At 37.7% G+C, this 15,433-nt stretch overlaps 1 protein-coding gene and 1 long non-coding RNA gene across 2 annotated transcripts; both read left to right on the top strand.

Annotated features, from left to right (window-relative positions):
* Window positions 1-934: 934 nt before the first annotated feature.
* On the top strand, window positions 935-6,111 carry LOC131939687 (zinc finger and BTB domain-containing protein 24; the record flags this gene model as incomplete). The annotated part of the gene is given in 2 exon segments (XM_059298150.1): window positions 935-1,245; window positions 2,519-6,111. Coding segments are annotated over 2 exon segments (2,967 nt in total). The 5' UTR covers window positions 935-1,038.
* A 4,123-nt stretch (window positions 6,112-10,234) lies between these two features.
* On the top strand, window positions 10,235-11,859 carry LOC131939670 (uncharacterized). The gene is made up of 3 exons (XR_009386458.1): window positions 10,235-10,790; window positions 11,444-11,500; window positions 11,816-11,859. It is a non-coding gene; the product is annotated as an uncharacterized LOC131939670 (long non-coding RNA).
* The last annotated feature ends 3,574 nt before the right edge of the window (window positions 11,860-15,433 follow it).

Raw genomic sequence — 15,433 nt, 5'->3', positions numbered from 1 at the left:
AGTACTAGGCCCAGCCGCTTTCCCTATCGTGTAGGTACCCATCAGAGGTGGGTGGACTCACCAGAGACGTTCTACCAACTTGAACTCGGATTTAAACACGAGACCTTCGGGTTAGCAGTCTATCACACTACCTCTAGCCCCCGCTTTCCTATCAGATAAACATATATAGGGCCTAAATTTGTTCTACATATAATATATATTAAAAACATATAGGGGTGACACCAAGGCAAAAAATACCAAAATATATAGAGAAAAACTTGAGGGGGGGGGGGGTGCAAATCGAAAGTTCGAGGTGGGGGGGGGGGGGGTTCAAATCGAAAGTTTGAGGAGGGGTGCAAATAGAAAATTTGAAAGTTTGTCCCCGGGAAGGGTCGCTACGCCTCTGGGGGGGTGACGCCATTAAGTGCCGCACCGGGTGACACCCGACCTCGCTACGCCACTGGGTCTATGACAACGAAGAAAGCAGGAACTGTATGCTCTACACTCCTATACTATTGTTTAAGTCATTTCCACTGAAGTAGCCTGTGTATTCTCATTAGCCTATGCTTCCAATCAATGGGAAAAGAATGTTACACCGACCAGGAGTAGCACACTAGCTAGTTTATCAAAGATATTACTATACAGCATTTCCAAATATTTTAGATTTGCACAGTGGTCATCAATTATCCTCTCGGGGGGGGGGGGTCTAACCGTTAAAACTGCCATTGATGACTACAATAGGCCTAAACAATTTAAAACAAAAAGCTTTTCTCCATTTTTAGGTGACTTAATTAAGACATTTTTCAAAATTATTGAATCAGCTGATTTAATAGTTAATAGTGCTCATAATCGTGGAAAACTCAAAAAAAAAATAATCTCCAAACAAAGGACAACATTAATTAATTAATTGTTTTTTTTTATAGCTCAGGAAGTAGGTGTATCATTAGCGAGCTCTTTTGCGTTTAATTTTCTTAGTGCTGGAAGCAAGCGATTTGTCAACACATGTAAAAGTTTTATTTAACTGTATTCTCCAGTTAAAAATTGGAGAATTTAAATGAAATGAGCATGGCTACTGTATTCTCAAATGTTGAAGCTGACATAGCGGATGATTTAATTACTAAATTCCCTCAAGAGTTTGATTTTGATTCCATGTTACGAAAGGTTTGTGAGGATGCTGGCGTCGCGATTGACCCGACAATGAACAAACCCAAAAATGGGGAAGATATGTCTATTGTTTTAGACAAACCAGCCAAATACCGTTTAAAGGTAACCATTTTAAAAAATCTTTTGTAATTAAATCTGAAATATAGGTTCATAAGACAATTTTAAACATTTTTTCTTTTAAAAACTAAATCTGAAATGAAAAATAAAAATTTCTACTTGAACCTGCTTTACCGTTGAGGTCAAATGGACTAACCCGTTGTACTGTAAACGCGAAAATAAAATGGCGTAGCTGACAGTACAATTAAGAAATGATTTGCTTATAGTAGGAATATAAGTAAACTTAAAATGAAAGTTCCAAATAGCACGATTTTCATAAATGTAACAATTACTATGCAATTCAGTAACTAAAATATCATTTAATCCCATCAAAGGAAGAAAACTGATGTTTCTATTCTTAGCCATTGTTGACCCTTAGCTTGTGGCTTATGTCTATGTCCCTCCCCTCCTCCAACAATGCACATGACTTCACTAAAACAAAATTATAGACAAAATTAATTATTAACTTTAAGTAAGCAAACATTTAGATAAAAGTAATAACATGAAATCCAAACAACACAATAAAAACATGGTAGGCATTCTAAAACATGATTTTAACAAAATAGGGCAGTAATTCTTATTTTAAGACTTTTATCATTAGGCCTAAGTGTAGGCCCTATTCCATACACACTAAAGTAGTAACACACAACTTAGATGTTTTATTAGATAAACATTAATCATTATTTATATTATCTATTAAAATTTATTAAATAATTATGAAAAGAAGTGGAAAGTTAATGGGCCCCTAGGCTTAGGCTTATAAATATATATTTTTTAAAAACTATTTTGTTTCTTACTAAGTAGGGCATAGAGGCTATATATAGTTAACTTGGTGCAAGGATAAACAAATAATGAGATATAGCTAAATAGATTACTGATAAGCTATAAATTGTTATAAAATTTAATGGGGGCAATCATTTCACGCTTTACTCTTAATAGATATTCAGCTATGTTGATCCAATAAAGTGTGTTAGCAAATAAATGTCTTTTTAATTTTATCCAGGTACAAATTGAAATACAATTTATGATAAACTTAGTGAATGTAATAATATAATAAACATAATTAATTTATTCATTATTCATTTTATAAATGGTTAAAAATTAAAGTTTATTGTTATTGTTTTTTATAGTAAGCTTAATAGTAACTGGTTATATTAAAACAATTGATGGCTCCTAAAAATAAACTTTCTTATTTATAAAATTAGATGAATTCCATATCTATACACTTTCCTGTCTTAATTTTTTTCAACATAAAACTTTGTTGCATTATTTCTTTTAGGGATTGTGGTTTTCAATGGAGAAGGCTTACAAGCACCTTGTCACAACACTAGCACTCTATGGAACACGGTTGCCCGAGGCCTTTTCAGAACAAGATGCTTCAGACTTTAATCATCATCATGATATAGAGGATATGGAAGACATGCATGATGATGAAAATGACAAAGATTATAATCCTAAGATGCGCAACATTATTCAAGGCATAATAGAAGACAATAAGAGACAAAGAAGGCCACGAAAGTCTGCACGTCAAAGTAGAAGGGTTGTTGGAGATTTAGCTGATCTTAGTTTTGATGAGGAGGACTTCAATGAGAATAACATAAAGTCTGATATGGATCAAAGTGCAGAGGATCCAAGTGACAATGAAGATGATGCTGGTGACGAGGAAAATAGAACAGACAATTTACAAGAAACCAATAATGATGAAAATAGTTTGGAACTGAAAGAAGAAGTGAAACCTCGAAAAAGAGGTAGGCCTAGAAAGAACACATCACCTTTTCATCTAACATCAAAAAGTAAATTGGGGAAAAAGCGAGGCCCTTATAAGAAAAGTACCAATAATGTTAGCGAGGTTGTTCCCCCTGTTTCTACTGAAGACCCAGATGATGCTTTGCCTGCTCGCAGACGAGGACGCCCAAAAATTTACAACGATGAAGGGAAAACAGATTTCCCGTGTTCAGAGTGTAGTTTTGTTGCAAAGAAACGTGCCAAGTTAAGGAGTCACAAGCTACGTATGCACCTTGCCTCTCCAACAATGTGTGACGTCTGCAAGAAAATTTTCCCCAATAAAAGATACATGCTAAGACACAGGGCCTCCCACGTTGCTCCACAGCATTGCTGTGATGTATGTGGTAAAATGTACAAGATACGCAAAGCCATGCTAGAACATCGAAAAACTCACGACAATAATTTTAAGAAGACAAAAGTAAAATGTGAGATGTGTCCTAAATCGTTTTGTAATAGGTATATTCTTGAGTGTCACATTAGAGATATTCATATGGGACAGAAAAAAAGCTATTTGTGTTCTACCTGTGGGAAGAGCTTTACAACTAAACATTCATTGGCAGAACACACCAATGCCCATACTGGTGTTAAGCCTCATATATGTGAACATTGTGGAAAGTCATTCTCATACGAGTCTGCTCTCAGGGATCATAGATACACACATACAGATGCTAAACATTTCTGGTGCACGCATTGCCAGAAAGGGTTCAGTCAACGCTCAGGTCTTAAGATGCATATGCGCATTCACAGACAGCATAAAATGTTTATATGTACTGAATGTGGCAGAGGTTTTACACAAAAACAAGCTCTTCAGCGCCATGAGAGGGTTCATAAAGGGGAAAAACCTTTTATCTGTAAACACTGTGGGCGCTTCTTTACAGATGCTTCTATTATAAGAAGACATCTTATTCTGGTACATAAAATTCACAAGGATGCTAATCACTGGAGAGAAGACATTGTCTGCATTGTGAAACCTCAAAACGAGTATCAAGTGCAAAAAATCGGTGAAGAAAACAGCTTGTCAGAAGCAGAGAAAGAAAAAGACGAACTTCTTAAAACCGTTGGGCCTCCGTCACGCACCAACAACAAAGGTCCGAGCAGAGCTTTTTGTAGAACTTACCCACGGCGGGTGGCTCTTTTAGATGAAGCTGGGAATGTTATTGCTCCTCCGGAGCTTCCACCCAGGCCAGTATTGCAGCAGTCTAAAAGCAATGAGTCAGGCTCCACCAACAGCTGCTCAAAGACGCAGACAAATTCTGAGCCTAATAACACTGCGCTGATCCTGGCGACAGAGAACAGCTCTGATTTGGATTCCAACAACCAGGTTATCCAACAAAGGTTTGTCGAGGGCACACAGTGGGATGTGTTAGCTGGGCAGATTGGAAGAGGGGGCGCGACACACATGGACCACATGATGTTAGACGACTCAGCCCAGCACGAGATACAGAGAGGTATTGAGCACGTTCAGGGTATCCACAAGATTATTAAATTTGAAAATATACAACCCACGGTTGTTCAGGCACCGAGTCATAACTTATTAACCCATTCCCAGTCCAGTCAGAGTCCCAGCACCAGCCCCATATCATTTTCTACCCAGCCTGTTGCACACGGCAGGGTTCTGGAAAGTTCTTTTGAAAACCTCAACCCCCAGGTGGCTCACACGGGAAGTCAGTATTACGACGGTCGCACCACCGGCCACTCCAGCACCTCGTGGTCTTCAATGTTTTATTACTCTCAACTAGCCAGTCAGTTTGGGATGAGCATTAACCCCGAGTACCCTTACGTGGCGGGGAACACCTCCAGCAGCCCAACCACCACGCAGCTGGGTCAGTACCAGACAACCACCCACCAGGCTAACCCCACCATCCACATCCTCCACTCCCAGACCCAGATCCCGCACATTGAGAGCCCCAAGCTGGACGAGCACCGGAACCAACCCAACAACTCTGGCCAGTCTGGTTTGACTAACTCCCTCCACCACAGCTCTCAGGACCTGGGTAGACATGTGACGTCTGGCATGAAACTGTCCTCTAACGACACCCTTCATCAGGCGGATATCATGCTCCAGCAGGAAATACAAAACAGCCCCAGCCATATGAACACTACGGATGCCCAACATGTATCCAACCTGGTACACATAACATCAAACCTGTCTGACCCACAGAATATGCTCATACGCCATGTAAATGATAGCAGACAGTCGTCCCCAAACATTCCACTACGAAACCCAGCACTTCTCAACATTAAACACAAGTAACGTTCCTAAAGTCCATACAGTTTTTACACACAATCTAGCACTCCCCTACCTACAGCACATATAATGTTCCTATAGTCCATATCATATTATTATATTACCAAAAATGCCTTTTGCATCTTGTATATAAATATATTCAAGATATTTGTAAATATAACCAAAATGAAAACAGTTGTATTTGTATAGTTAAGTAACTAATGTATATCAAATGTGATTTTTGTCTTATTCAACTACTTGCTATGTTGCCTTAACTATTACTTAAAGGTTTAAAAAAAATTGTTCCATTCGTCTAAGTCAAATATTTTCATATACACAAAAGTCAATGAAAATATTGTTAATGTACCAGTACAGAGAAGTACAGTAACATTAAAAATGATATTACTTTAGTTGCATTCTATTATAATTTGCTAATCTTCGTTTGAGTAAGATTTGTAGATTTTATATAGTTCACTTATGTTGCATTTGTATTTTGCTTTTGAAAGATTATGATAGAGGTATATATATATTTATAACTATGTATGTTATTTGCACCAATCGCTATTGAACTTAAAAAGGCCCAACAGAACCATCCAGGATATACTTTATATTATATTAGTTGAAAAATATACAAAAGCTATTTTTTAATATGCATGAATTTATTTCTTACATATTGGTTTGGTTAATATTTTTACACTTGACTATAAATATAAAATATTACATAGAAACAATGAAATGGATACATTTACAGTAAGCTAGTGAATGGGTCAAGTGAAAGGAAAATATAAATATGTATATAATATGATATGTATATGAGTGGTAGGTAATCATTATATTACAAGAAATATAATTTTACTTTAACTTATAGGCAAAAGACTATTTTAGTGGTTTATGATTTTAAGCTTGATGACCAGTTGTTTGTTTTTTCATTTGAATTATGCTGTGTTCATAACTTTTTATTAATCTTATTGAAATTGGCTAGCTATTGCTTCAATACCAGTGGAAAATAGTTTTTTTTTCTCAGGGATCAAATATTTTGTGTTATCTTTTTTCCAGATTGTTGTAGAAAATGCTATCTAGATGATTCTCAGCAAAAATTAGATAACAAAACAAAATATATATATATATAGTTAGTGTTAAGAATACCTTCCAAATACTTATTTAGGTTGTTTTTTTAAATATATATGAAATCTTGAAGCAGATTCATTTTTCAATCATAATATTTTGTAAGTTCATCAACAAAGTATGTTTTAACATTATGAATGAGAATATCTCAGCTTTATTGCCATTACAAATCAGATAATTTTTAATGAATTATGCTTTTTTTTGTAATATCTAATGACAACATTAAGTTGAAATAGTAAAACTTCTGTCAAATATGTTACAGGGCAGTTAGAACACTTCATGTGTTCAATTAAATTATTAGCTTTATTTACTACCAAGTAGTGCATAATGTTTTTACTTTCTCGTATATACGAAGTATAGAGAAAGTCTTGTAATCGTGCAAAAAAAAAAATCGAGATTTTTGCAAATCTCGACGTTTTGCATCTCACTGATACGGAAAAACATAATTTTGCAATCTTGTCCGTATGTCTGTGTGTGTGTGTGTGTGTGTGTGTCCGTGTGTAAACACGATAACTTGAGTACCGTTACAGCTAGGTTGATGAAATTTCATATATAAGTATTTAATCAAAATCGTAGATCCGTATCAACTTTTGAGCGATTTCCGATAACCGGAAGTGGTACTTTTCCTACTTTGAATTTTTCAAAAGCCTATAACTTGAGTACTATTTCAGATAGATAAATGAAATTTCATACGTAAGTAAAAGATCTAATTCTCTAACTTCTATTAAATTTTGAGTCATTTCCGTTGACTGGAAGTAGTACTTTACGCTACTTCCGATTTCTCAAAAAACTAATGTAAATTTTAAAAGTAATAATAATATTGCGCACTATTATGCGCTTTTTTATTTGGCGTTCACTTGGTGTGCAATTAATTTGTCTACGAGATTTTATTCTATTTTTAAAACTTTAAGTATTTAAAATGGATTAAAAATCATGTCTATAGCCCGAGTTTCCATCCCCTGTTATTTTATATAAGAATATTCGAGAAAGCTTAGGGGAGATCACTCCCGGTTTATTTTTTTTAATTGTTTATATTCTGGTATAGCTTTTATTGTTTAAATTGTTGATTACGCAATTTGGTGTTCAGTGAATTATACATTTTGATTACAAGTATAATATAATAATTGTTCCTCAAAGTTAAAAATTTTTTTTGTATTCTGTGTCCAGTACTGTTAGGATTGTACTTTTGACAACATGGACTTGTTCTTCTCAACAATTCAATGTGTTACCCATACATCATCTCACAAATTTGCCGATGCAGATATTGTTACTATACAATGTTCAAAGTATTATTCCTTCTTCTATACACAAAGACATTGTTGCACTGATTACAAATTTCTTATGTTCCACTTCTGTTGTAAAGAAGAGGATTTAGAAAAAAATATTTCATGTGATGTACTCAATGTACTTTTTTTATTGTTATTTTTCGCAAGTCAAGCTGAATGTTTAGAACCATAGTGAATTTCTTTGTGATTTCATAGAATACTTGGTTTAAATTTATGAATGAACAGAGGACATATGTAAACATTTTATCCACACAAACTGGACATCAGGGGTTGAGGGAAGGGTTATAAAAAGTATTAAGTACTTAATTATTTGTAATGAAACACAATAGTATTTTTGGCAGAATTTATATATAAGATAAATAATTTCTGCGTGGGTTAGTGTGAATTCTATTTCTATGCAATGAAATTTTACCAATACTGTGTATATTAATGTTAAAAATTTAAAGCATTTTGTCCTTTGTAATAAAATTAATTTTAACATTAATAATAATTATGTTTTAACTATTGTGAATGCACACGTTTTAACATGAACATATTTTTTAACGTTTCATGTTGTATTTTAAAGAAAATCTACTTTTATGAACGTTTCCAACTCACAATTTTCATTTTTTCAAAAAACAAGTACAATTTGTATGTAAATTGTACATGATTGTTACCCAGGTAACACTTGCACAAAGAAGCATTGTTTTGTTATCCTCACATTCTTAATGGTCTTCATTGAAACACTATTATTGTTCATGTTATTATATAATGGAAACATTTAAAACAATACATGCAATAAACTGTTTGTTCCAAGTTTGTTGTTTTTTTAAATATGATTCATAGCTTGTTAAAAACTATAGATCTATATATATTCTTAAACAAAGTCCAGGTGGCTTTAATATTGATATAAGCTATAATTATTATATATATCCTATATCAATATGAAAGCCACCGGACTTTGTTTAAGTGTAACCAGAGAGGGGTGGGGGGGGGGGTAAGAAAGTCTGAAGCATGCAGTTGCATTTGAAAATTGTAAATTGAATTATTTCTTAACATTTGCTAAAAGTCTCAGATAATTTTCTCGGCTAAATCGTTCTAGTTTGGTGATAGTAACTGATAGGCCCTAACGGAAATGAAACAACAAATCGGGGGGGGGGGGGGGGGGGGGATATTTTATGGCGTTGGAGTTTACCTGGAAAAAAAAAAGGGGGGGGGGGGGGGTTAAACCCGTGGTCTGCAGGATCGGGCAAGTTGATGCATGATACAGCTATAAGTATAAATTATAATCTGAAAATTTAAATAACGTTTAAAACTAGTGTAGAGATCCTCACCTGAAATTACAGTGGCAAAAAGAAAGCTATTAACACAATTATTTTGTTCATCATCAACGTTCAAGTAAATAGAATTCGAATTTTCAAAGTGAATTTTTTTTTGAGTTTCTTTTATTTTGATAAGTAAAAACACATTGTTTTAAATCACTTTTTCTCCCTCCTCTTTTGGCTTATCTGTTGGTTATTTGTTATACACTCTATTTGTTTTCTTCAGTCTGATACTTTATGAGAAAATCTGTCAAAAATTGTGGGGCATGTAGATACACTGTGTGGGGTGACCTCTTGTCCCAATGAAAATTTGCGGGCATTATTTGTTTTTAAAATTTGAATAATTGTTTTTTTAATTTGATATTTCCGCGCTGATGCGGTCTGCGCAGTGATGTTCCTGTTCGTAGGACAACCCCGCGAAATTTTACCAAAAGATAATAGATGACATAATAGACCTAGGCATCACCGCGAGACTTGATCAAACTGTGGTGACCTTTAGCCCCAGGCCTAGAGTTTCTTCCAGGCATCTCTTCGGGTAGAGCCCCCTTCTCCGAACGCAACGGAATTTATAAAGAAAACATACATTTACCAATGTGCCCCCCCCCCCCCCCCGAGAAAAAAGTCTGGAAGTGGAAGAAACAGAGTTTCTTCCAGGCATCTCTTCGGGAGGGGGGGGGGGGGGCGTGGGGAGAGCCCCCCCCCCCCCCCCGAACGAGATGGAATTTATATAGTAAAAATATACTTGAAGAGCCTAGTGCTAAAAGTACTTAAGTCACATTTTTGTGAAAATCAAACCAAGCATTGATTGTTATTTCTCTAGTTTAACTTTATCTTATAAACAAATAGTAATACTACAGAATTTATTTATGTTGCTCCTCCAAACAAACAAATACTATAAAAACGTAATGTTTTATAGTACTAGTGTCCGCCCCCCCCCCCCCCGGAAAATGTTGACCCCCCCCCCCTCGAAAATATCAGGTGCGCCCCCCCCCCCCCCCCCCCGGAGAAAAAAGCCTGTAAGAAACATTGTATATGTCACCAAGGCTATGAAAATAAAAGCATGAGCCGTAGTCATCAACCTAATTAATTACAGGTCGTTAAAACCACTCAAGTTTTAAAATGAATTTAAAAAAAAAAAACAACTAGGCTACATCTGTAATTTTATTTTCGCATTGTTTCATTTTTTTTTCTCATTTGCTTTGTCAACACTCGGGTATTCCCAATGTAGCATGGGACTTCCCGTTATTTTATCATTGCTGTTCGAACGCAGGTCTGGGCATACACTACACCTCGCGATAACGTATTTCAGAATAGATATAGATCTTTGATAATTATCTTAACCTTCACTGCCTGAAGTTGAGTGGATGTGTTGTTTTCCTAAATGGTAAACGCGGTACACGGTGTGGTAAACCCACTAGGCCTATAAATAGGTGTCAGTGTAGGCCATTGTTTACGACACCTCTTGTTCGGTCTAACCGTCCGTTAGCGACGGTGTTATACTCAAGGTGTCATTAAAAATATTTTCTTAAACAATGCATGGAAGTTTAAACTTTGGAGACACGTTTTAGAATCTAGAATATAAATATACAATAATACTAATCATACTATGGGTCTGCGAAAATGAAATAAAAATTTCTGGATAATAAAACCGGGCCACATTTATTTGGGTGATAAACTGTAAAGCTTGACCCAGTTAATTTATGAGAACGCTTTAGTTTAGGCTAGTTGTCATTGTGGTTCGCCGTCTTCAACAACTGTGCTGCTGTCGCGTTACTGTCAGCTATGGCGGTGGCCTTGTTCATAGTCGCCATTGTAATCTACCTGCTGGTAAGATGTTTTTTTTTTTCTTTTCTTTTAAAAGAGTAATTGGTGTTAAGTTATTTACTACAAGGAATAAATAATTAATGAAATGTAGACCTATTGTTAGCTATTAGGGTTAAAAGTAGGGCCTACTGTTTGTGGGCGTAGGCAGGTTTTCGTCAAGGAGATGGGGAGGGTAAAAAACGCCATATGTATACATACATGCATATATACATATACACACGATAAAGAACTATATATATATACTATGACCTGGGGGGGGGAGTGAAATGCGAGCAGTGTTTCTTTCAGACTTTTTTTCTCCGGGGATGGGCACTCGATATTTTCGGGGGGGGGGGGGGGCTAAAAAATTTGGGGGGGGGGGGGGTGGCAGACACTGTTAAAAGTAGCCTATATATTTTCTATATAAATTCCATTTCGTTCGGGGGGCGGTAGACTTTCTCCGAAGAGATGCCTAGAAGAAACTCTGAATGCGAGTGAAGATTCATCCCGTTGCAGGAATGGGACACAAAACACAAACCTGTGGTTGAACTAAACTCTAAGCCGTAATCTAAGCACACGACCTTTAATCTAGACAAGTACCAACATTAGATCGATATTACAAAATATGAAAAAAATGCAGTCACGTCTGATGAATATGATTTTTTTTTCTTTTACAGTATAGAGCATTAAAGTGGTTTTGGTTAACATATGTAGCTTCTGAAGAAACAAATCAGGTAAATATTGCACTCAATTTTCATTATTATGTGAATACCACATTGAACCTTTTACGCACACGCACGCACGCATACGCACACGCACACACACCCGCACACCTGCACACACTCACATACCCACACACACTCGCACACACACCCGCTAGGGAAAGTAAAGTCGGCTGGGCATAGTACTGACCACATCATTAATTTCTTCATATGCCGAGGTCACTGACTTCTTGGTCCGCCAGTTACGAAAAGGTAACTTCCCTTTGTGAATACCACATCATATTTTTTACAAAATAATTGCCTTAAATACTTCCACAACTATTTCAGCGTTACGGAAATTCGGGCGCCGTTATCGTACAGGAGAACGCAGCGTAAGTATGCCTATAGTATACCTATAGCTCTGCACGGGTTAATGTAATAAGATGTGTTTTCTTGAGATGAATTGTTGAAACACGGGGTAATCTAGGTTTGGTTCAAACATGATCGGCATCGGTGCTCGGTTAGGGGGGGGGGGGGATTTAGACACTTGAAATACAAGATAGTCTATGGTTTATGACTAGAAATAATCAACACTAGTGTTTGTTTGGGATGATTTAGACTTAGGTGGTCATCCATAACTGACATCATGGTATTTTGAAGCGTGTTTATTTTTTTAAGCCCCTCTCCATCTGCACGTATCGTCACAGAAAAGACAGACCCCATCCATAAAATGACGTCAAACCTCAGCCTACAACCCCTCTCAAAAATTGCAGTTGTATTTTTTAACATCGTTTTTTTTTTTTTTAATATTTTCCGAGCCCATACAACGTTGAGTATATTAATAAATTTCGATTACAATTAACACAAATAGCTTTATAAAATTTGAAATAACGGATGAAATGCAGTTTTTAACATTACCTCTTTTATAATGCAAAATGCAAACTTCGTCAAACATCGTGACAAAATGTTAAAATTTTGCACCCCCCCCCCCACCGGGTGGCGTAGCTAGGGGAGGGCGGGTGGGGCGGCCTCCCCGGATATTAAATTATACACAAAGTTAAGAAATTAAAAAGCTACATGGCTTTACACACCGATTTAAATATTTTCTACTTCAATGGTGTGCCACAACAATAAAAGAACCTTTACGGGATGAATAGTGACTGGTAAAAAGCGCCACCAACCTTTCCAACTAAGAGGGTGGGTTGGAGCGCTTTTCCCAACTTGAATAACTATATATATATATATATATATATATATATATATATATATATATATATATATATATATATGTAACGAGCGAACAGTTACCCTGCTCGCAACGCCAAATGTGACCTTCCCCGAGTCTATCCTGCCCGACAACGCCAATTGTAACGAGTTGAACCACTCATGCTACACAACATCGACTACAGTAGAAAGACTCGAAGATGCAGGTTCGCTATTGATCCTTTTATTACATGAATCAAGAAATGCTTCAATATAACACAATGAATCAACAGGAATGTTTCACAATAATAGTCTGAATCAACTGACCCCTAACAGTCCTCACTAGGCTTCATATAACTGAATCCACATGTCTATTGTCCTTCTTAACACAATATAACCAACTTGATATGTCACACAGACTGACTGATCTAAAGCGAGCGATGAAGAGGGAAGAGAACGAGTTCAGTCGTCCCCTCCTATTTATCAATTGTATTCGTACTCGTCCTCGTACTTGTACTCCTCCGTAATCGATACTTGTACTCGATGTCTCCGACTACTAGTTGCGCAGTTCCAACGTACAGTCCGTTTAATCACATCTGCATCCTATCAATCAAAGTTGACAGGCCGTCTGAATCCCCTCGTACCGTTTCCCAAAATAGCACGCGTTGGCTTTGAGATTGTTATCAGTCCGATCCAATAAGCCACCTGCTATGTTGCGTCAGACTGTAATACTGCGTCTCGGCTTATCGTTCGTTATCAGTTGTAACAGATTTGTAACTAGTAGCTAGGCCTACCCTAGTTACATCCACCCCTGCTTTTTTTGTGTGTTTTCCACCACAAACAACGCCTGGCAGGTGCACTCCTTCAAAGTCAATCGCACAATCGTAAAAAAAAATTTTATTGTTCCACTCACTGTCCACGACGTCCCATTCGTATACGATTGACAGTTATACCTATTTCACATATCAACTGTGTCTACATCGTCTTCCTGAGACACAAAACAGTTCTAGAATTCACATCCACCCTTTTCGTTTGGTGCCTTCACCAGTTTACTTTTATAGGTTTTTGAACCGTCTGTTCTCATACCAGCGCGACCATGAAAGACTTGATGGTTGCTGACAAAAAATTTCGTCTTCCTTCTGTTCCTCAAACTTCTCCGCGGACCACTTATCTGATGGTCTACTGTCTCTCTGCTTCTGGAAGGAACGGGATCCTCTTTGTTGCCGTTATCCTCCACTTGTGTATCGCGGTTGTTCTGTTGATGGTGATATGGTTCCGGGATGGGTATGTGAATTTCCGTTGTAACTTCCGGTTCCCTAATTGTCTTGGATTTCCTTGTGTGTAACTGCTCTTCTTGCCTATTCCAATATTTCTTTAATTGAGCAATATTCGCCCACCGATCCGGTTTGGCGTGATCGATGGGTCTTATCTTAAAGGGGCCACCTGCTACTTTAGGCATCTCCACGACTTGCCATATCTCCTGTCCCCAGAGATCGTGGATTTTGTTTCTGCCTAACGGGTGGCTACGCAGTAATACCCTGTCATTCAGTTTGAGTGGCGGGTCCTTTGTCTGTACCGGCGGTTCCCTTCGCCGTGCTTCATGTTCTAGTCTTTCCTGTACTACCCCCTGTACATTTCTCTAATTCTTCTCATATGTTCATTCACATATTCCAGTGGCGGTGTATGAGCCAGTCATACTCTCCTTTTTCTAGGAACAAATCAGAGGGAGTCGAGCCTCCCGTCCGAACAGCAACATGTGTGGCGCAAAGCCGGTTGTGGCATGGGGTGTGCAGTTGTATAGATATACCAACTCTGGGAGGAAAATCAGGCCAACGTTTTTTCTGTTCAGGTTCTAGCGTACGCAGCAAATCATGCATGCTGCGGTTGAACCGTTCACACTGTCCGTTTCCTTTCGGATTACATGTGGTTGTTCTAGATTTGTTGATCCCGTAGTGGCTGCACAGTTGGTTAATTACTTCTGACTCGAAAGCCCTTCCTTGGTCAGAGTGTAATTGTCTTGGTATGCCATATTTGATGAACCAATGTTCTATTAAGACCTTTGCCACTGTTTTGGCAGTCCTGATCTCGCGTGGGCACCGCCACCGTCCATTGGTGAATACATCAGTCATTACCAACACATGTTCCGTCCCATCCGATGATTGCTCCAACGACGTAAAGTCCCATAGCCACAATCTCTAGTGGTTTTGTCCGCTAGTAGGTGTCCTGATGGCTGTCTCATTTTGACAACTGGCATTTTCGCATGCTGACACCTCACACAAGCCTCACAATGGCGTTTGACCTCCATTTCCATATTGGGCCAGTAACACCTCCGTCGTAAAATTTTGTGCGTCCTGTCCTGACCCTGGTGTCCTGCCCTGTCATGTGCCAACCTTAGCACTTCTTCTCGTAACTGTCCAGGCACCACCACCTGGTGTATTGTCCCATCAATTTGGTCATGGATTCTCCGCATGAGAACACCATCCTCTATACTGAGACGGTCCCACTGACTCAGTATTTTCTTTGTTTCTCGACCAAATTGTTCTCTTTCCCTTCTTCCTGGGAATTTTTGTTCCTGGACGTATTTCAATAGCGGTTTGTAAGCCACTATCCGTTCTCTGGGCATCTCTTATCTTTTTGTGATTAAGCAATTAAAATCACTACTGTCCATATGTCCGGGCTCTGTGGATATGTGCTCCACCCCGACTGTCCGTTCTGCATACACCTGCACCCATGAGGGATATCTGTTGACGCTCTGACCTCACA

Source organism: Physella acuta, unplaced genomic scaffold, assembly GCF_028476545.2.
Source record: "Physella acuta isolate Inbredline_101_S28 unplaced genomic scaffold, ASM2847654v3 ptg000289l, whole genome shotgun sequence".
NCBI classification, from domain to species: Eukaryota; Metazoa; Mollusca; class Gastropoda; family Physidae; genus Physella; species Physella acuta.
Note: the sequence above shows the minus strand (reverse complement) of the source record. Positions and strands in the feature narration are given on the sequence as shown.